Source organism: Zerene cesonia, chromosome 29, assembly GCF_012273895.1.
Source record: "Zerene cesonia ecotype Mississippi chromosome 29, Zerene_cesonia_1.1, whole genome shotgun sequence".
In the NCBI taxonomy this organism is placed as follows: Eukaryota; Metazoa; Arthropoda; class Insecta; order Lepidoptera; family Pieridae; genus Zerene; species Zerene cesonia.
In genome coordinates this window covers 1,163,036-1,186,881 of record NC_052130.1, presented here as the reverse complement: position 1 = coordinate 1,186,881, position 23,846 = coordinate 1,163,036, and the positions used below count along the sequence as shown (strand labels likewise).

The window sequence follows — 23,846 nt, the reverse complement described above, 5'->3', positions numbered from 1 at the left end:
GTAATAAATGTTATTTGCAGTTAACAATTTTCTTTTTTCTTTATTACAATATTTATGGCAAGACTAGGTATATATTACCTTTTTAAAAGTAAATATATTAAACAAAAATTATTACAAGAATACGCTTGTATTTAATAAAATTCATGTATGTATTCTCTTATAGGCAAAATCAAGCTTTGGCGCGACGGCAGAGACATAACGAGAGGGATCAATTAATGAAGCGAAATTAAACCGAGTTATGCTCCGATTTAAACGTAATAAAGAGTTATTTTTTTTTTTAGTAATTCTAATTAAATGAAGATTCATAAAACCGCCATGCGTTTAACACGACAGATGAATTCTAGATATTCCTCCATTACATATTACCCTAATACGTTATTATGTATCGTGAAGCGTGAACGTTTTATGTTATACGTTTTTGGCGTCTGATCAACGTAGCGAGCAATTTATTAAGCCCTTGTCTTTTTTTCTGGCTAAGACTGGACCTCTAAATAACAGTATTTAATGAAATAACATAAATTTGTGATTATAATGTAGACGATTAAGTCCAGTCTTTTTCAGTGTTTACTGAAAAAGATCCAAAGGAACTACCTAGATCCTCTATGTAGTTTATGCTTTTTTTCGGTTTTGCTGCTAATTTAGTTATGTAGCAAATAAGCCGCTTATCCCAAGTTTACCTGAGCTGACCCAGGATAAAAGCAGCTCTATATTACTTGGTTGATATCTGTCTTTCTACCTTCAATAAAGTGCATTTGAATCGTCAAAATACATAGCTTAATATTTACAAAAGCCGACGACGAGACGTGTTTTTTTAAATCATCCATAGTTTTTACCTCATTTTGTAACAAAAATCGAATCTATCGTCCATACATACGGTTTGAAAGGCCGAAGGTATTCCATTCATTTGTGCACTGAATACGTATTTATTTGCCGACTCCATATATTTAACGATATTACCTACCATCGCCTATTCGGTCACGCTCGCGCGTTCGGCGCGAAACGGCCTCTTTTATGGCTATATAAAGTTTTATTAATATTTGTCTCGAACCGTTTCGACTTCAAACCGTTCGTGTTTATTGCAGCTTAACAATTTACAAACTTTGTGACTACGACACGTTGTTTTGATCACGCGGATATTAGAGCGGAGACGTAAATTTGTGATGAATATAATGTTTTTTTGTTAATGTAATATTTTATTAAGTATTATTATTAAATAGCGAGCGTGGTGTGGGGCATACAAAACGTAAAATGTATTGCGGGTGATACAAAAAAAAAACTTTTTACAATCGAACAATTGAACAAGTAATTGATGAATCAATAAATAGATAATGTAATCTAGGATTAGGAAATTGTAGTGTATGGTTTCATGTATAAAATAAAATAAAAAAAATAAAAAAAAAAATATCGTACGAATAAGTTTACATTCTATTCTATTCTACTAACACAACACACAAAAAAAAAGAAAATTCCCACACATCGTTGTGTAACAGCCAACACATACATTCCCAACTTCAATCACACCACATCAGATTCGAAACCAATAAAGCGTAAAGCTGTCAAGTTTCAGAAAAAAAAAATAAAAGGGGAGAGGGGGGGGGGGGGGGGGGGGGGTGTCAATAGCGGACGTAAGTCGTTGCATGAAAACAACGTTTCATTTTAGCGATAGTGGCTTCGAATGAAAACGTATAATTCCGTTCGGCGAAGGGTTTAACTATGTAGTATGAGGATGAGGAACTATTAAAATCGCTGACTTGCGAGACGAAAATCATATAAACATACTTATATAACTTTCGCATTACTTATTACAGTTTTAAACAGGACAAAGCCTTCTGTTTTATGGGTTTAGAGCGTTCAATCTCTCCCTGAACACATTTCAAATATCTTTTTTCTTTTTAAACATGTTGGATATTTCATTTACTTACTCTTGGATAACTTTCATGAAACCATTTTAAACGTAGAGTAAAAAACCTTCTATAGAAGTGCGCTCCATCTTAGATCATAGACATCTTACCAGCAGGCGAGATCGCGAAGCCCTCCCCTATTGCTCAATTAAAAAATCACAACTTCCATCTTTTCACAAACTATCGTTATGCCATAGATAGTAGGTATATCCTTACTAACTTGTACGCTATAAAACACAACGTCACAATATTATGCTAGCGTGACGGAAGCATTTCGCATTCGGTAAACAATTACCGCGTTTTTAATTGAATTAATGTTACAAATGGTTCTTTTATTGTGACCGCACCTATGTTATAGTTACGTAGTGCCACAATTAAACTACTTTAGATCGTCTATTGGGAACGATTTTATATTTAATATATACCTATTTAGAACTCGTCGTAGAATCATAATTATTATTTTGTTGTTCATATAATATTTATTTCATGGTGTAAGATCGATAAATAAATAAGGAGTCTATACACGGTATAGATATGTTTTTTCTTTTTTTTATGTTACAGTCGGCAATGGCGCTAGGGACCCCTGATGGTAAGCGCTACCACCGCCCATGAACATTTTACTTTTCAAATTGCACGGCCCAACCGTCTAAGAGATATAAACCTAATTCGATACATAAAAAAAAAAACTAACCAGGAAGGAAGCTATTGTCGCGCGAAACGAAACGCGAAGGGTGTGAAATAAGGGCAATTCGTATGAGGGACGGGTGCCGCCCGATAGCGTGGATTACTTACGCGTGAGCGACATAGGTTAACCTCACCCGCGACCCCGCCACTGGAAACGGAATCCACGGAGAGCGGCGGAGCCCGACTCTACCAGGTTTAGTACCCTGGTACCCCGGAAGCCTTTCGCTATCATTAATATAATAATTATTTCTAACAAAAACCTAAGTCTCTGAACTAGTACAATTTAACTGGGACCACGTGGGAGGCACTAGCTTACGCGTACGTACAATTATTCCCTTATTACATTACATCGCCGTTTACCTTTCAACACCAAAAATAGTTTGTAAACAAGCACAATCAATGTAACGTAAACACTGCTGAAAAAATACACGTGTGCGCCGATGAACCAGTTAAATCTAGCCGTTAAGATATAATTACGTTCCCGTTTGCGTATCGAAGCCGGAAACTCATCAACGTTATCTGGGGGGGGGGGGGGAGAATATTTCGGAATCTTCAGTTACTTAGTCACTGCCGTACCTATCGATAGGTGGGTTTATGTTACATACAACACGTATTAGCTTTTATTAGCATCACCTGTACGTTTGCATGTAACCGGTTTCTGTAGACTCGATTTTGACCGATCTTATGTGGACAAATTTAATTAATAATTGAAGAAAGAAAGAAGAAAAACATTTATTTTGACACAGACATACACACACACACACACAACAGATCATAACAGAAAATAGAAGCATACAATAAATCAGAAAAGAAGAGAGAAAAAAAACAAAAATTAACGCCTAGACTTAACAATTATGTGTAGGCTGCGTTTGCCAAAAAGGGATGCCACTCAGGAAACGCGCCTCAGCTCTGATTTTCAGTGCTACCCTTTCGACATCTGGATTGTCAGTCGCTCTATATTATAATATATATACATTACACAAACTACTTTACATATACTATTTAAAAGAGCAAGTTAAACAGTATAGTTGAACAACAATTAAAGCCTGTTTTACTCATTATTGTATTTATTTTTAACCAACCCCCTACAAGCTCCCTATATGTACGCAATTGCTGCATTAGCCATCGCCTTATCTCACAAAACACCATCTGTTATGAAGAATAGAAAGTGACGCTTACATAACGTTCGGATAACATCAATCGACACTCGATATCGACAGACAGATTGAAGGCATTTTTTCGATCACATGACCGATTATAGCCCTGTCATTATAGACAAAGGTACAATAATTCCCATCCAGATAATAATTTACAATACAAAACATAATTAAAAAGTAACATTCAAAACTTCCCATCAATCCTATGCTGAGAACTCAACTAAAGTACTCGTGGTCAAAGGTAAAAAAATAGTCAAAACTTTCGCGTTTATAATATTAGAGGGTTGAATGTTATATGATTGAATATATAGGGTCTGTAAAACAATACTATGTCTGTTACCTGATATGATTGAAATAAAGAAGAAGATAAAAAGATACTTAGCGATAAGACCGTCATTCGTACATGTTTTTCTTTTATTCTATGTTCTTTCTGTATTTCTCTAACTTCGTTGTCTTGTGTGCGCAAAAGTATTAAAAGAAAAAATATTAGCAATAACACCGCATCCCTCCATTGTTCTCTCCCGATGACATATCGATAAGTTCGTATCATCGGTATTACATAAAGAACACTTTCTATTAGGCCATCGGTAACTAAGATAGCGATAACGTCGCTTTGAATATTTCATATAAGAACTAGCACTTATCTTATCGCGTGCTTCCATTCGATGAGTCAGAAGTCAGTCGGGTTTCGTTAATAGAACAAATTGTTGCTGCTGTCTCCAACATCGTACCCTATCTGCTGTCTCCAAAATTGATCACGAGGCGGGATTCGAATCCGCGTTTCGTGCCTAACCGTAGCAATTTAGCGTAGCAAATTATACTTGTTAAGGAAACAGTTGATCAACGATAAACATAAATTCATAAGTTTTTAATATTTGTCTCAACTTTTAACTGCTTCGAACTTTCATATAGCAGAAAAATTGGATATAAACTGGCCTTCGAGACCACCTTCGTGAACGAGACTTCGTTCACCACTAGTTTGAAGGTCAGAGTAAATAAATAGATATTAAATTACAATTTTGTTTATGATGCTACTCAGTGGAAACATTTCAACATGCCTTGTCAGCGACATGTTGACAGCAATCCAGCAAAATGTTTGTATCGGAGCTTTAAAGTGGCAGTTTGTGCTGAGTAACAACTTTTGGTTACATACAGTCAGTCAGTACATCAGAGAAGATACAGCTTTGTGATAGTGAAGTAATTTTTGAAATCGCTCCAGTAGTTTTTGTACGAAAACATTACGGACATACATACAGAACACAAATGTTTCCTTTCTATAATATAAGTTTGGATAGAAATGTTTCTATCATAAGGCGTGAATCGAATCGGCGTCTTTCCCTAAACCACAGCGATGCTTTAGCATTCAGCCGGCTATTATCCCGCCTTAACAAACGAATTTCTTCGACTCTTTATGGGTTTTATGTGCCTACGAGACACACCACATAGCGAATCTGGCAGCTCTCTGGCAGTATGTTATTCCAGTTGTCCAGCTATCTACGTACCAAATTTAATTGCAATCGGTTCAGTAGTTTTTGCGTGAAATAGCAACAAACACACACACTCATCCTTATAAACATTCGCATTTATAATATTAGTAGGATTCTTTGTATTTTTCAAATAACTATTACGCTTTCATGTCTCATATGATTAACGAATATGAATAAAACCATAACATATATATATAGTCATATAGCCCTATAACGAATCTAAGACACGTTCAAATTTAATCCAATTTCAAGAAAGGGAACTACCTACAAAAGGTCTCTGTAGGTCTTTCATACAAATAATACACGCAAATAATTAAAAAAGTGTTATAATAAAACTAAATACTTTTTAATACGGGGTAAAATAAATCTGTGTTATTGAACTCAATAGATATTTTATTGGTGTGGATATATATGGGTTTAAGGTGATAATTTATTAACACAGAATCGACTAACAAAAAAGCATTCGAGTCAGCTACTTCAGACATATCCCATATATGTTTGAAGTAACTGACTACTACTAGTACTATTTTCTACGCAAAGAAATACGCCTCTTTTTCTTTTTTTTTTTGTTTTTTTTATCGAGCTAGGAAGTTAAAAGTAACTAAACAAAAGCTTATGACACTTCAAGTACGCCGGAACCCGTATGATGATACATGTTAAAATAATACCTTACGCTTCCTTATCGTTCAAATATTATCGTCACGACTATTTGTAATATACGATAAAACTTGTAGACAATGCATACATGTATTTGTAGTTATGCGACGCTTGTAATATCGTTCCTAGTTAAAAAGGATGTAGTATTGACTTCTCAAATGGTATTAAATTTTAATATTACAAACAGGTATTGTATCATGTTTCTATATGGAAGCTCTTAATAACAATTTTAAAGTTAAAAAGTGACGAATAAACATCAATACTTACCATAGATGGTAAAAAACTGCACTTTTACATTTTTTATTCAAATATCATTATAAAGTGTAGAATACTGCACCCGATTTAAAATATCTACGTCAAAAATAATTCCGCAAAGCATGCCACTCACGACGAAACGTCGTCACGACATTATGCAGAACGATACGACATATAAAATCGATACCTTTCGATCCTCTCCTTCGTTATTGATAAAAGAGCATCGATATTCTCATGATGCACGTCAGCCGGCGCGCGGATGGAATGACAATCGGTGACGTGCAGTTGCGTCGCCTTGACGAATCAATTTGTGGAATATATGAATTTCAATATGAAATTTAAGGTCGTGTAGATCACAGGACGATGTTGTGAACGGTCTTCTGTGACTTTTAAGAAAAAAATTACCTACAAAAAAATATACAGCGTAAAATTATTCATTTTCTTTAAATCTTATTCTTGTGCATAAATTGTTTATAAAAGTTTCTCTTTGTTTCGTCCTGAATAATCAGTTCACTTTGAATCTTGATCAGATTCAGACTGACCGATCAGAACTATCCAGGGTGAAAGAAAAGCTAGCAAATGTCTGAACCAACTACCTACAAATCTGATTTTGATGCCTTCAATCACGACGCCCCATTTTACAACGCGCAACCAGTGACAAACGGCAGTTGACTACAGTCAACAGCGCTCACGAACGTTGGCCCATAACAACTTAACTTAGATGTTCGAAACAATAAAACGTAACAGTCCAACTTGTCATATCAGTTCCGGGATTCCGGTCGTTTGGCACCCGGGACTGGGGAGAGTGGGGGGGAGAGTGGGGGGGTGGAGTACTCACATCTGTTATACCCCGGACTCGGCGGCGCCGCCGCTAACGCCTCGTGGCGTTTGACCAGTGCCAACGTCGACGGGATAGAATTTATAGCGCACTAGTTTAAAAGGCGAAGTTTTGAGAATGGCCTGCAAAATTTTAATTTATACGTTCCAATCTCAGCTTTGCTTGGAAGTGAAGACACTTGGTGTATTCCAAGTCTACATCTCGGTGAACCTTACAGTGAGAAGAAAAAAGGCTGATGACGGCGATATCATATACGTTATTATTACCGGTCAATCATAGCAGTTCAGTAAATGCAAAAGAGAGATATGAAAAAGAGATATTATGAGGTAATCTTGAAATAAGTTAAATCAACAACTAGAAGAGAATACACAACACCACTTCGAAACTACTGATGATTTTCATCGTGACATAACTCAATAGAAATGGAATGGAAAAAAGCCTACCTACAGAAAAACGTATTCTGTACTTAGTTCAGAATAAATTGTCTTTTGTTATTACGTAAAACTAACTACAATGGCTCAGGCCGGGCTGAAAATTTCCGCATCTGTTTTACTTTTATATTAAACTTCGTCCTGACCATATCGAATATAAAAAAGTATTTGTTTTGATTCAATCATTGGATTGCATCAAAATATACGCGAAGATAGAATATGTATGTATGTATGTTTATTTAATTTTAAAAACATCACAATAATTTGAACTAAATAGCACAGTACACATGAAACTTAATTCATATATTACACAGAAGAAAAGGAAAGAAGAAATGTATATAAATATCCGTGTAACACTATCTGTATAATCAATGTTTCGGAATTAGATCACGCATCTAACATTCCCACTTAAATATATAGGGACTGGCCGACAATTCGGCCACTCAGTCCTGTCTCACATATCAAATTTCTTTTGTCTTTTAATGGCTTTGGCGCTGTCCCCTATCTACTATTTGATTAAGGAAATATTCGGTATATTTTTTATGACATGGTTTTTGGGAAGGTCGGAAATGTTTCGCTTATTCATTACTATAATAAATTACTCCTTTTTATTATATAGCAATTTCTAATGTTTTTCTCTCAATCTTTGCTCCGTATTATCCGCATAACAAAAGCCAAAAAGCCTTTTGTACTTTACGCGACGCTTATCCTTGTATATAAAAATATAGAAATCATTTTTTTTGTGTTATAAACCATACAACTGATAGCGTTTTAAATATGACTACTACACTGATGTAAACTAATATATCAGTGGGCGTTAAGAAAATTTATGACGGCTCGTTCTGTGTGAACCAATCTAATAACTAGCTGCTGGCTCCGGCTCCGCCCGTGTAGAATAAGCCTTGTCAAATTTTAAAATGTACTATCGCTATCCAAGTTAAGACAAATCCAACAAACTCAGAAACATTAAGTTAAAAGTGGTTTAACAAACACGACTCTCTTGTATACATATACATAGATTACTTAAAGCACGATGATGTAAGACGATTGCGAAAGCTTACAAGTTACATACACATGATTATTGAGTTGACAAATGTTAAATATCAAAGCTTAAAAAGCTAAGGTTAGTTGCGTGACTGGTTCATCGCATTTAACATGAGCATTGCATTAAAGATGTACGCAATATACAGTACACATAAATGTTTAATTTAAATGATGAAAAATAAGACGATACTATACGCAGACGAAACGTCAAGTCAAAAAGCTTGTACAATGAATACGAGACGTATGAAAAACTTAGTCGTAATTTTATTATCGTTAATACTCATGCATGGGGCATGGAACACTCACGACAGTTGAAAAACTCAATGTTCAGCATACGATATACTTCAGCGAGACAGTTATGAAAATATACGCGATAAAGTCTAACTGGAAAACTGCTTATTGTGCTCTCATTTCTCAATGAAAACATTGAAACTATTGAATCATTTTAAAACGAACCAACTCTTCATTATTGTGCTTTGAAAATATTATCTATTAGAGTATTGCTGGTTTTATATTGGAATCTACTTACCAACGTTAGCGCTTACATAACATACCAAGAGGGTCTTCTGTTAAAGCTAAATTGGATGAATACATTTTTGATTTTGGAATGTGAGGAGTAACCTATAATACTTTAAGAGAAAAAAATCCTTCTTGTGATACCGTTCCTGCTCTGACATTGTATATCTCCCTAAGGGCGTTATGCGAATACATTCAAACATAGAGGGACACTGAACTATTACCCAGCGCATCTATTTATAGTCCCCCCATTAAGTTATAACTGTGTTTACATATTCATTGAGAATAGTGTTTTCCTATTTTGTAATGAATTTACGAATGTTTTGTTTAAAACCAACACAAATTTTTACAAGATTAATAAATTCCTAAAAAGACAGTCGTATCTTCTCTGAGTCGTTGAAAACTCTATCGACAAATTCCAAACCAGCTCGTGAGACACGACAAAAACATTTTAGTCTTGTAATGCGCGATTTTTAAGATAAGACATACCTCACACAAATGAAAGCGAAATATTCTCAGACTAGATAATACATAATTTACATGACGATCCTTTCCAACAATATTAAAAACCGTCAAATTGTTCTCGAACCTTCTGGTTGCAGAAACCAGTAACATCCCACGCCACGTCCACGTCGTTACTTTAATTACTTAATAGCACCTCGACCAAACGAACACGCCAGCAAACGCAGTGCTAACGTTTTTATCAGCCACTCGCAGACGTGACAGATCCAAGAAAAACTACCAGCATCATACATAGCATTAAGCAGTCAACGTTAAATTACTGCGACGATTCATCATGCGGACGGGTTTCCACATTTGGCGCCCGGCAGGCTAATATATACGCATTGAATTTTTTTAGCCGCCGCCAAAAGGGGCTGGCGAAAAGTTGCCCTGTCAATCTGTCAGCCGCTTGAACACTCAACTGCTGTCTATGACGATCCCGCGACGAAATATGGAGTTGTGTACCATGTTATGTTATACGATATAAGAAATGTTACTTTGATTTGAAATTAAGCCTAAAAATTTATTACGTACACAGAGAAGTGTGTGTCTGAGCTTGTAGTTTTCTTATTTATTCTATTATACATTTGGCTTGTATTTTTGATAAATTGAGTTTTTCTATGTTTTCACTGAGCGAATATTTGGTAACCTAGCAGTATTTTTTCAGTATTTTCGTCTGCATCGCTGAGGAACGGTTACGTCACGAGTCGTCATTTGTTAAAAAAACACACACAACGTAACATACAGATTAACCCATCGTGTAAATTGAATTTCTACTCTTTATAAGGTAAGATCTCAAATAACATAAAACTACTGATCACACACACCTGAAACTAATTATGTATAACGTTGAAATCAATCAATGGTTTGCATTATTTGTTTCATGATCGATTTTTCTAAAGGGAGTTAAGCGGGTTTGTTTGCTCATTTACAGTGATATGTAATTCTTATACACCGGGATACGAATTCCTCGTAAAACTTCCACACTTACCGTTTAGCAAAGAAGACACGGAATTTATTTAAATTATAAGATACATTACTATTGCTCTTGTTTTTCGATACCGTCTAGTTAAGGTTTTTATTTATTGTTTAAGATTTATATTTATGTCATAGCGAGCAGCTGAGCTGGTGGTTCGGCTGATGGTAAGCTATCACCACCGACCATGAATAGAGCAGACTAGAAAGGGTGAATACAGGATACGGGCCTCCCGCACATGTTCTCAAAACAATTTATTTCATTTATTCCTTACTGCTACTGAATAAACCAACGTCCATTATTAACAGTTTTAAGTCAACATTTAAGCTCATTTAAGTGCACCTACTACTGATCTATTAACAACACAACAAGACACTTCGAAAAGACCATGTTAAAGCGAAACCAAGCCGGGCCATTACAAGATAAATAAGTCATAAATTACACCAGCTAATGTATTTATTAATGAAAATTTAATCAGCCGCCCGATTAATGTAACTCCGCGCGACATACGTTATAGCGTGTATTGAATTTTTAAACATATCTTTCACACTAGCTGCCTTTATTAGTAGGTTCTTTACGAAATATGGTGCTTGCGAAACCCGCCGCATGCACCTTGGACGCTATTAGTATTAAACTGGCTATATCGCTAATTTTTTAATATGAATTGTATCCGGAATATTGGGCGCGAGGCGATCCAGGATCCGAAGCAGACGCGTTAAAAATTTAACTTAAAATAGCACACATTTAGATGATTCTAACACTTTTAAAACATAATTTTTCAACTAAACAATCATCATAAAGCAAGTAAAATAATATTCACAATAAATTAACACCGTTGTTTTAATGTCTAGCATAAACAATTTACAAGGGAATACCGTTTTATGAAAACAAACAACCACCCCCAGCCCCTAATACAATAAAATACAATTTACCTGGAATACCGTTATCATAAACAAAGTAATTTATATAAAGTCCCATTCCATCCCGCTTAGTGCCGCTGAATCTCGAGCCATTCAGCGAAGAGCTATCAAAACAAGATCAATAGGCAGCAATAAACTAATAACATTCTTATTCCGATGTTGTTTTAAAAGTTTATCGAACAATTAATGTATAAAACTCACAGAGTGTGAGTGAAACGTAAATCACTCTTCTACTTACCTTACGTGCTTGGGATAGAGATATGGAGACATGAATGAATGAACGAATGAACGACATGCCAAGCTAGAATAGTTTTTTCATTCATTTAAGCACTATCTACACTTTCTGTATCTACTTTTGCAGCGGAAGAAAAAGGAGAGAGAAATATAGCTTCAGTAATGTAGGAATTTGTTTGCTTATCATTGTTACAATGAATAAAAACAATGCCACACCACATTAATAACGTTTAAAACAGTGAAAGACCAACGAATAGGAGTCAACATATGTAGTTACATCAACAGTGAAAGACCAGAGAATACAACTGATGTAGGAAGCAATCTAAATTTCAACCAGCCTGCCCCAGCTGCTATCAACACAACTTACGAAAGCTCAAGTCCTACTGCTAATATAAACGGGAAAGTTTACGTGGCTGGTTGAATGGACGCTTGTTTGTTTCTATTTCACGCAAAACCGACTCATTGAATTCAGATAAAAATCGGAATTGAAAAGATACAAGTCTGGATTAGCATACAGGTTATCGCGACATGCGAGTATAATCGGCGGCTAAAGCCTATTAAATATCAATTGTAGACGTCATAGATGTTTTTATTCCATGTATTGAAAAAAATCACTGATTGATTTTTTTGACATTGAGATCATATTATAAATAGCACTTGTCAAACCAATAAAAAACACTTCGCGATAACAATCGAAAAAATTGTTCCATGGTAATTTATCTACTTTCATTAACTATCTACTACAGACTTACAGATACTTTACATATATCTATAGTAATATTACAAAACTTAAGATTTTGTGTATTTGTTTGGTTGAACGCGGTAATCTCAAGAACTATTGGTTCGACTCGCGTTTTATTTATGCTGAATATATAGTCCATTTATCGAGGACAGCTATATAACAAAAAAACGCGCTAAAATCAATAGAAGCGGCGGCACAAGGGAAATATGTAGCAGAAGTGTTCCTTTTGATGTGTGGGTCAGCTGGTCTTATATGATCAACGGTTCGTTAAAAGAAATTTCTCAGATGCTCCTCGATATGCCGAGTGGCGAGTCCACGTATGTGCTGCATCGAACATCCGCGACGGCGCGAATAAATATTATTCCACGGTCATAAACAAACGTCTCGCGTATCAATACAAACATGAGGATTTACGCTTCATCATTTCGCTGATCAAGTGTGCATGTTTTTAAAGCATTTTTTTTTTTTTTTGTAGTTTAAAGACGTGAGATGTTTCGCTTTTTTGGGTTATTTGTTTTGCTTTTTATAAGTATGAAAAATGTTAAAATTGCACACTGATACGCAAACGCGCCAATTAGTTTGACGACGAGCACAAATTTCTATTCATAAATCATTACAAATAGTAATTCCCATTTAAAACTCGACAAATGTTCCACAAATTAAAAACCACCAGAACTCTCTAGAACCTTGCGCGGCCCCTTTAACCATTATAACAATCGTCAGTGAAATGTTTCCCTAATCCCGCTTCCGTTCCAGAGCAAAGTGCCCATGCATCATGTTCAAATTTATTTTGGACGCAACAAAAATAACAATCTAATAAAAAGTGATAAATTAAAACGCGTTGGAGACAGCCCTAATCCGCCCTACGGCGGTTACGTTAATCAGGGCCTTCCCGTCGCCTACGGATAGGGAGTCATCTTTTTTAATTAAAGTAAACGATTCGCGGTTCGCACTCAATGCTTTTAATATTGGGCGATGGCAAGGCTTTTGCGCGTAATGTGTTCAAATGTTTCACGGTTCAAATTTGTATACGTATGTATGTATGTACAGCGTGTCTGTGTAACGTACATCTGGCGTGATGATAAAAGAAATTGAAGGAGAAAGGAAAGAAGCATTTCTTTTGTTTCTTGTTAGCTTTTTTTGACAACTGAGTTCATTTACCCAATTTCACTAATGCTCCGTGTATTTTTTCTGTTTCGAATGAAAAATAGACTTATTCCGCCACTATCAATGAAAGTCCAAGGTCGAGACGATCAAGCTTTACATATCAAAAAAAAAACAACAAACGTTTCACACTCTTATTATAATAGGATTAGTTTCTATATGCTGTACTCGTGATTATTCTTTTGTAAAAACCTAAAATCAGACGAATTTCCGTACAGGATATCGATAAACTAAAACAAATGTTGGTTCGATAGCCGAGTATCATAAACAAATTATTTTTTATTTTTTCCTTATCCAAACCCAACCCCCCAAAGCATGACTCAAACCGAAACCAGTCATACCGCTCGGCCGTCTCACGCAGCCCTTACTCGCAACACAAATGCGCGGGAAAATAGAGCGAGCCATTGTCGACAGTCCCTTTTGTTGTACCCCGCTTTTCCTTGAATGTTGCCATATTCACATATACCTTTCCTTCTATAAATGCATGAATAACCTCGACGCTGAATTGGCTATGGGAATGGCTGAATGACGGCTTAATTTTTTTGAGTTGGTAACATTGAATCTATAATTCTTAATTACCACATGAAAATTGTAATACATAATGAAACAAACAGACTTTTTCATCAATCATGCACAAAAATACTTTTTCAATGCTTTCATGGCGACTTGACCATAATAAGTATTATTGCATTATATTCTTTTTCCTATTAAAACGCTTTGTATGCAAAAATTTAATTAATCATTTTAACAAAATGTTACTTATTTGGGGGAAATGTTAAATTATTACAGAAACTTCCGTATTCCGTATATACATGTCGTTGATTATACTCCGACATACTCACATTCGGTGCATTAACATATTTTTGTTAATTAATTCACATATAATTACCATTGAGTTTTTATACACATATTTTTTTATTGAGTAAATGCTCGGCAGGTTAAGGATTCATTCATTCAACTTCCAAGAGTGAAGAGCGAAACATGGTATTAAACTGTTTCAAATTAAAATGTTCACTGTTTAAACTTTACTTCACTTAACTTGATGGTGATGATGATGGTTATAAAAGTAATCACTGGACACTCACCTATTCTTGTCTTTATATCTAAGCATTGCGATATGTGAGGAAACTGGAGGATCTTTCGCCACTTTTTACTCTTGCCCTTGTTGCTATCGGAACCGCCTGTGAACAAACGAAAATTAAAATTAATCCCTTGTCATACCAATATTAAGAGAGAAACCGTTATACGTAGAGATATTCCTAAGACCGTTATGCCTAGAAAAACTCTTAAGACGAGGAATCCTTCTAGGCATATCAATGCCTGCCCAATTATAAATTCGAAAGCAAGTCTGTCCACCACCGCACCGATTTGGGTGACCTTATATGGTATATAGATTTAAGTTTAAACTGAAGAAAGATAAGGCGCAGCTTTACGCGTTCTCTAAGCCTCGTGGCTCGTATCCTGCCTTTCTATTCCTGACATAACTGTGTGCAGAGCAGAACAATAGCCACAACCTTTTTGACTCGACCCAAGGGCCCTTTCGACTCTCTGACTAGTTGACGCCCGTGACTTCATTCCGTTCACGTTACATTAGGCTTTTTCCTCCAAATTATAGCGTTCTGTCAGTTAACCCTACCACCACCGTCTATCTACCAGAGATACGAAGAATTCTATATTAATATACCTCCGTATTCTCCACGTCAATTTCAATGTAGCATTAGCATGAATTCACCATGTTTACTTGCCTTAACTGTTGTATACGTGTATGAGAACAAGAAGGCAATCAGTTAATGGCCCCTACTGCGACACAGAATGAGCTCGCAACACACACCGTTACATCTCCACTCGTTAGCAAAACGAGTTGTCTCTAAACAAAGGCACGTGTTGCGCAACACGCACACTGACGCAACGACGTTGCGTGAACACGCTGTTCTTTTATAATTGTAATACATTTTAATAACTGTGCTCTTTATATGCTTATTTATTGCCTTTAAGTTGCTGCTAGCGGGCGAATTGCTTAACTGGTGAATATAGAGGGAGCTATTGTGCAGACTCATCCTTACTAAATCATAAATGCGAAAGTTTCCGCACTGTCTGTCTGTCTGCCTGCTTCTTCTTCGGGCCCAAACAACTCAACCGATTTTCATGAAAATCGATACAGAGATAGTTTGAGACCCGCAAAACGATATAGGAAAGTCTTAATCACGGAAATCACAACAGTGCACAACAACTTGTAGGTAAGCATTGGTAAAAGTTACGAAAACAGCGACTGTAAAGAAGTCTAAAGACAAAAGATTTATAAATAGACGTTTGAATTTGTTTATCCAACATAATTACAAAACATTTGAATTAAAATCTGGCATTTGTTATCACTCTTCGATAGAATTGGAGAAACTTTATTTTGGATAAAACTTGAGCAATTGTCGGTCTTTCTATATAGCTATATCAATTGAATGGACATAATTAGACAGGTTTTATTTCCGTTTAATATTTACTACTATATAACGACTTTTCTCTACGACTCTTGACAAACAAATCTCACTATGGAAAAAAAAACATTTTTTTTATTATACCGCTCTTAAATTACTAGAACTAGACCAAATTCAAGTGATGAAACCAAAAAATACAGTATACTTGAAATTACTCCTTACAACATCACCTGAACAAACATTCAGCGAAAAAAAAGAAAAAAATTGCAATTCTCGTTTTAACTGGCCGCGTTCATTTTCAATTGTTGTTCTGTTATCGTCTGGCATTGCTATTGGTATCTTTAACGTGGATGGGAATTTCAATTATTGTGAATTTATAATTGTACGGCCTTATGAACTGACAAAAAAAAAAGTGATTATCAATATGACTGTCCCTTTTTGTGTATGTTACCTCGTAACCCTTTACCGGGTAAAACGATTTGTATTGATCATTTTTTGTTTGTTTATTTGAAAGCTGATCGCTGCCATGTGGTCCCATTTAAATTGAGTCTAGTTCTGACAATTTCGAGGTTGTTTTGTTTTTCGTTAAAAAATAATTATTTTATATAGAGTTATTACATCTTCTTCTTCTTTATTAAATGGCAACTCCCGATTCCACTGAGGACGGATTCTGCCATTATATAGAGTTAAAAACGAAACACACAACCAACGTGTGAACACTGGAACACGGACTAATCAGCTAATTTTCCATCAAAACACTGCAAACAAACGTTGGCAATACACCAATTAATATGTATATTGGAGCAACGCGGCGGAAGAACCATTCTCCTTTATAATTAACGAGAGCCGTGTTTTAGCTAATTGCGCCCTACGAGCTTCGGGAAATTTTAATACATTCGCGTATACTCGAGTCCAAAGTTATATGCGGTCTATCGAATTCAATTTATATCTATTAGCATTACAATGACAATACTGAACAACAATGATAAAAATGTGTTTCGGCCCGGCGTCATCATCACTAAATTGCTTTAAGTTTTAAAAATTAAGTTGCGTGAATAAAATGAGACATATGAAAATTTTTAGTTATTAAGTAGTTCAATTTTTATCTCAAAAATCGATTTCTGTAAGTTAAAATCAAAGCTACTCACGCTCCAAAAACTCACTAAAAATTCTAGCTGAAGCAAAGAACGTCTATTTATCTCGATCCAGCATTTTCCCATTTTCATTGGCAAACACTAAAAACGCTACCCAACCATGTACCGCTGGCCTACCACAAAATATTTAACATTAAAAAATCATAGCTACAACATCGAAACTTTCACTGAACCGTTCACTATGAACGTCTATACATAAACATTATTATCTCTCCTTTTTGATCAGATATGGCTCAATAAAGATCACTAACAAGATAAATTCTCAAACACAATGGACGGATACTAGTTTTTCTTATGTTAGTCCCCGAAACAAGGGATTTGATAGACGTGTTTTATTCAAATGTTCACACACAATTGTTGTAACTTCTCCATCGCCATGTATTTTATTTAAATCCACATTTTGTAGCCTGGTGATGATGAAAACGAAAACATTTATTTATTCAATAAGACTACTTTTGGAAATGCTTTTGCACCGTCGTAATTATGAGGTCGTTGGTCATATATACACATAACTTATTCAACACCAGCTTTTGTGAAGAAATATAGTAAAATAAAAACCTTAAAATACGGTTCTATGCCTTCAAAGCAAACTCATTGATATTATTGTATTGTCACCGATTCTAGATAAGTGTGTGTCAAAGTTCGAAAATCGAGTCTGAGTGATTATCGGTTATATACGAACATACAGGTAAACTTCATCCGTATGTTCGTATGTAATAAAATAATCTGATCAACATTTACGTATACGTGTTAGTTTTTAGCAAATATTCAGGGTTTTAGTGCCTATGTTTTACGATGTGTTTGAAACTGTATTCAATTGTCAAAATATATTTATACCTGTCTATTTTTGGAATAAACAACTTACATATATGTACTTATAACACAGCACAAAGAGTTAGCATAAAACGACCAGTCAAAACACAAGAAGAGGTTTCACTTACCCACACTACAGTGTTACACCCCGTTTATATCCAAACGTGAGTTATGAAAATTCATCAGAAAAACTCATAACACACGCTTCTATAAACGACGAAATAAAGACCTCAGTTACACTCGGCTCGGATAGATAACATACCGACATCCATATACGTTTCTATTGCAGTAATTAAAGTGCTTAAACTGTCACACCGTGGCCGGTGAATTTTAATTAATTAGTTCTCAAATGGAGCGTAGCTTTTATTGAAGAAAGCGCTGGTTCTGTCAGTGTGCACTTTGTAACATTGGAGAGTCGGAAATGCACCTGTTTAGAGTATTTATATTCAGTGCTATTAAATGGAGCTAAAATGAAAAAAAGCCCAAGTAATGTTGCGAGTTTTTAGGCAGTAGTTTTTTGTATGTGGTAGTCGAGCACGCTTCGGCATGAATTGGGCCAGCTCGCACCGGGGAAGTACCACACCCCCACAGAAGACCGGCGTGAAATAGCATTCTGCTGTGTTTCGTTCGGTGAGTGGGGGAGCCGGAGGCCCATATCCTTTTCCTTACCCTTCCCAGTCCTTTCCTTAATTCCTCTCAAAAAATCCTTTCTTATTCTCTTCTCAATTTAAAGTCGGCAATCCATTTGTAGAGGCGTAAGGTCTGCAATGTATCTTATGCCTCTCCAAATGCTCATGGGCGGTGGTAGCGCTTACCATCAGGCGTCCCACCAGCTCCATTGCCGACTGTCACATAAAAAAAAAAAAAATGTGAAACGGAATTGATGCCATACTTGTTTTATTGTCTTACATTTAGTTCAACTAAGGATATCGCTTGAACCATCAAAACCAGTTCGCAAACCACTCTCCAAGCGGGAAAGCTTCCTGTTTCTGATCTTTAAATTTATTATTATAGATGAATTTCGATATTTTTAAAATATACTTTTAATATTGTTGAAATATTTAGCCCGAGAATGATACTTGTTAATCGATTGTTTCGTGATAAATCATCTTTCCGATACACGTTTGGTTCAACCTCCCTACGGAATCAAACTTAAATGTTACTTCAACTGCCCTTTTATTAAACACTACCCACATCTAATAACACTCTCTTATAACGGTTTGTAGCAAACAGCCCACGGATGTCTCTAGGCGAAGGTTCCTCCATTAATAGGTTGTTTGTTTATTTCATTCATTCACTGCCTCCTCTATAAATAGCCATCTGACTGCAAGGCGAATGCACTGCAGATTATTCCGGATCTTACGACACACAAACAAAACGCTGCACTGTTTTTGAATAGAAAGTAACCGGCCTCTGTGGCGAAAAACTTTTTTTATCGCATTTCCTTATTTTATATTTTATGCAATTTGCTTAAATTTATTTTTTAATAACAATTTATGTGAAAATGTAAACCCACATTTGAGTATGGTTTAACTTCATATATTCTACGTGGTTTTTCGTCAATAAAGTAAAAACGACGGAATACATTTCACTGAAACCAAAGTAATCACCATGTTTTGGATGGGTAATTGAGTTATGCTACGATCAGCTGTTTCACAGCGGCTGCGCCAACGTGTACTCTTGTATTTATAAATGAATATGATATTATTAACAGACCCGTACTAAATATTATAACATCTCTATAAAAAAAAATATGCTGGACGTGCAAAAGCGGCGTTTTAAAAATAAAAAAAAACCATTTCCCTACATGAGACCAGATACAATTTTCTATATTGTGTTATGTTGTATGTATGGCATATCGTCAATCTATCTGTGCACATCGTAAATACATACATACATTGATTTGAAAACCTCATTATTTTAAGTCTGTTAAAAACTCTACTATAGAGTTTCTTGCCTGCTCTTTAGTGTGGAAACCAGTTTTAAAGCAGGTGGAAAATAATTTCCATACATTAGGGCGATTCAAAAGAACTCTAAAAGAAATTGAATAAAAATACGTTTCAGTTCTCCGTCATCTACAAGCGATTACTTATGAACTAAGCGTGCTCTTTTTTCTCAGCGGGACTGGAAAAATCAAGATTATAATTATATTTATTTTACACAAACAGGAAAGAGTAGAACAAAATCGAAAGCAGAGGCGGTGGCCCAGAAGTACCATTTATATTCCGTGCTAGAGACCTCGGTCTGAAGCAACATGAAGCGAATAACGCGAATTGGGAAATTCGAATCTTCCCTCAAACCCTTTTTTTTTTACTTTTAAAAAATATTTTTATATAATCTTGATTCGCGATATGTCGTTACAATATTGACAAAAAATCGTATTGTTATTCGACTCGTACCGTTTTATCGTATTTTTTTTTATCACGTTCATCTTATCAATGACTATAGTTACACACAAAAATAGTGCTCTGTTATGATGTGTGACGCAATATAAAAGCCGGAAAGAGCGTACAGTGCATTCGCCTCACAGCCAGTTGCTTATTTTTAGATTATCGTAGGTAGTGTGTAAGATAAACAAATAATATTTGATAAACCATCACTGTAGGCTACTTTTCATTGTACATATATACATAATATTGTGAGTTTATTTATTGTGTTTTTCAAGCTTATTAAATATACAAATAGTTGATAATTATTGTAAATGTTAAAATTATCTGAATATGTATATATCTATTAAGATAGAGGGTTAATTGAATACAATGCAATTATATATGTGAGGTTATATTTTAACATATATGGCAATAGGGATTAAAGTATATTCGTTTAAAATGTACATAGCAACCAAATAATACACGTTTTTAAAAGTGCCATTTAAGTCAAACAGTTATCTTTATTGCCATCTTAATTAATAGTGTCATCATAATCAGTAAATTACTGCTAATTTGAGACATTTATTTAACACGATTAACAAAATACACTAATTCCAACTGATTCAATGGACACATAAAAGTATAATATATCTACTTCTACTAAATATACAAAACCAGTTCGTTGTAGTCTGCCCCGGCTTCTCCCAGAGTAAGCTTTGCCAGCAAGCCAGATGAAAGCAGACTGAAAATAGTCTTACGCTCTCTAGACTAGGCACCAATTTGGAATAGATAATGGTTTTAGACCAAGGGGCATGTGGCTGATTTTTTTTCAAATACAACCTTTAAGAAGTTAAGATAGAGGTTTTTTGATTTAACTCCTCCAAAAAGGTTTTGTTCATCATTTCGTCCATATCGAAACTGTGGTAAACTTCTTCTCCCAGATTCTGTCACTTATAACGAAACGAAAAGAGATAATAGTTGTTATGATCGCAATATCGTTTTTTTCACACCAACGTTATAATAAATAACAGCAATTAACAGTTAATTACACCTCTATGTATAAATTATGCTGTTTTATCGTTTTAAATGCTATTTATTGAAAACAATAAATATTTTAGAATAGTGTTAAGTCTAATAACTGAGTTTAACTCCTCAAAAAAAAAAGCTACTAATGTTTTGCATATAAAAGATTCACTGCACTATATCTTCAAGGAAAAGAAAAGGAAGGGACTAGAACTTTCTAGTATGTATACTTATACATATATAGAAAATAACCCTTAAATAACAACATACTATGCCTGCATAAAATAATTATGCCAAACCTGTTTTCTTATTTTGTAATGCTAAAACTCTTAATTTAAATATTATAATAACATATAATAATAATTGCATAATTAAGCGAGTTTGACTCCTATTTCCATTAAAATTCTGTGTGTGTTTATACATAATTTTTTTTTTCAATTTGATTGTGGCAATGAGCATAGACTTTTTGCTAGTGTCAAATAAGTATATAAAAATAAGTATGTATATGTGTATATGTCAGTTTTACAACTTATACATAATACTTACACATTACTTACAATTTATAAGTAATGAAATATAATAAAATTATCATGTACTATGTACACACTACACAAACCAAATTATTTACTTCTTTCAATCTTGGATTCTTCAAGTATTTTAATTCCAATTGGCAGTAGATTTTTAATAGTGAGAAAAAGAAGCGTTTAATCATTTTAACATTTTTTATCTTCCAATTGTTAATTTTTTTACTGAATTTATTTCATGCAAGCAAAGTTCCAACCAAAAAGAAAAATAAAATATATACCATATTATTATATTAGTCAACAATAATGCAACCGTGCCAATGAAATAAATATTTTAACAAAAACTAAACTGCCTTCAAATTGTCAGATCTACACATATGTCAGAACAAGTTTATATCAGATCATATGGGATATGCCAGCTTCAAAATTGAAAAAGAATCATAAAAATCTCTTCACCCAGAAAAAGTCATGAGGTAACGAAAACAAAAATATTAAGTAGAATCGATAATTTTTTAATTCCTCCTTTTTGGAAGTTGGTTGATAATTTTTTAAATAGGTCCAGTTGTTCTAAGCTTGTTACAAACAAGCAAAATTAAATTAATCCTTCTGAATGAGTATAAATTATAATTGGTGTCTAACACGTTTGGCATATACTGGCTCATGTGGACTAGCCATTTATTGGGGATAATATCACATTTTCTTAGAAAGGTATTATAATTATGTCCAAATTGTCACAAACAATTGCCACCAGAAAATATGCCTTTTTTCAATAGACGTCACAAAAACTAAAGCCATTCTCATATAATTTACACCATTTAATACTGTGTCACATTTTACTATTAGCCAGGTTTATATTTGTATTTAAAGAATGTATGTGTGGAAATGTGCTGGATAATTTATGTTATAGAACTTTTGATAACAATTCTATAAATTGTGTAAAACCGAACAAACTGTTCATGCAAGGAACATAACATTTACTAATTTAAAGTTGGTTTACTTGACAAAAGTGGCAAAAGTTCTTACAATTATGTGACTAAGTTACTCCTCACATTAAAAAGTTCAGCTTACAAATCACAAAACCATTCAGTGTACTTATATTCCGAACAAAACAATCCAATGTTTTATCAATTGTAATTAGTAGCATGTGAGGCTATATTTATTTATGTTGCGGTCAACATGATGCGATAACGGCGCGTACATTAAACCGTCGTAAATTGATTGATTAGCGATTTACAACTTTACATAATTCACTTAAATACTCGGGCATTGAACTATATCACGTATACTAATCACGAGGTAAACATAAAACATACAAATTACATACACAATCCGAGTCAATCTACCTCATGAATTATTCGCAACCGTATTATAATTTTAAATAGCTACGTACCCTCTCTGGCTTTCAAGTAGACAGTGTTGGCTACTATATTTTCTAATTCCATCAGTTCCAGTGTGGCGGATTTTATTAAAGACCCTCCAGGAAGCTGTTATCCGCCTTTGCGGCCGAACTGCCGCCGTCTCTCCGTGCAATAAGCCGCCCATCAATGAACAACGAGGGATCACACAGAAAACTTAACACTGCACAACATTAGATTTCATCAACCATTTATTAAACGCACATAGGTGTTCTCACAGATACCACAACTCTTTCAACGAACACGCAACCGACCACGGAATACCGATCTTTCACAGGGGTGTGACGACTTGTAGTTACGTTCGTATCCTAATTATTATATGCTCCGAAATAATGAGGTTTGTTTTCAAGTATACTGCTATTTAGGTTAGCCGGTCTGTTTCTTTTACTTTATAGCTACGAAGAACACGCCCCGAGATCGCATCGAGTTATCGACGACAGCAGCAATACGCTACAAAAAAATACTAGGCAAGCAAAAGCACGGTGCCATTCCACTTTCCAGTTGCCATAACATGACATAGAAACTACCCAATACCCATATTTTTTTTTGTAATTTTTATTTGTAAAACTTTATGAATCATGTTTTTAAGTGTCAAAACATAGAATCAAATTA

The 23,846-nt window shown here is 34.8% G+C and overlaps 1 protein-coding gene across 3 annotated transcripts in view; it reads right to left on the bottom strand.

The window, feature by feature from the left end:
- The window catches only part of LOC119837743 (G protein-coupled receptor kinase 2), a 48,779-nt gene extending 25,057 nt beyond the window's left edge, over positions 1 to 23,722 (bottom strand). For all 3 annotated transcript variants that reach the window (XM_038363472.1, XM_038363471.1, XM_038363473.1), the window contains exons 1-2: positions 23,210 to 23,722; positions 14,593 to 14,688 (exon numbers count right to left, since the gene is read on the bottom strand). In XM_038363472.1, the coding sequence (XP_038219400.1) occupies positions 14,593 to 14,688; positions 23,210 to 23,261 (148 nt within the window). In that variant the 5' untranslated portion in view covers positions 23,262 to 23,722. The remainder of the gene's footprint in view (positions 1 to 14,592; positions 14,689 to 23,209) is intronic.
- Between the last annotated feature and the right edge of the window lie 124 nt (positions 23,723 to 23,846).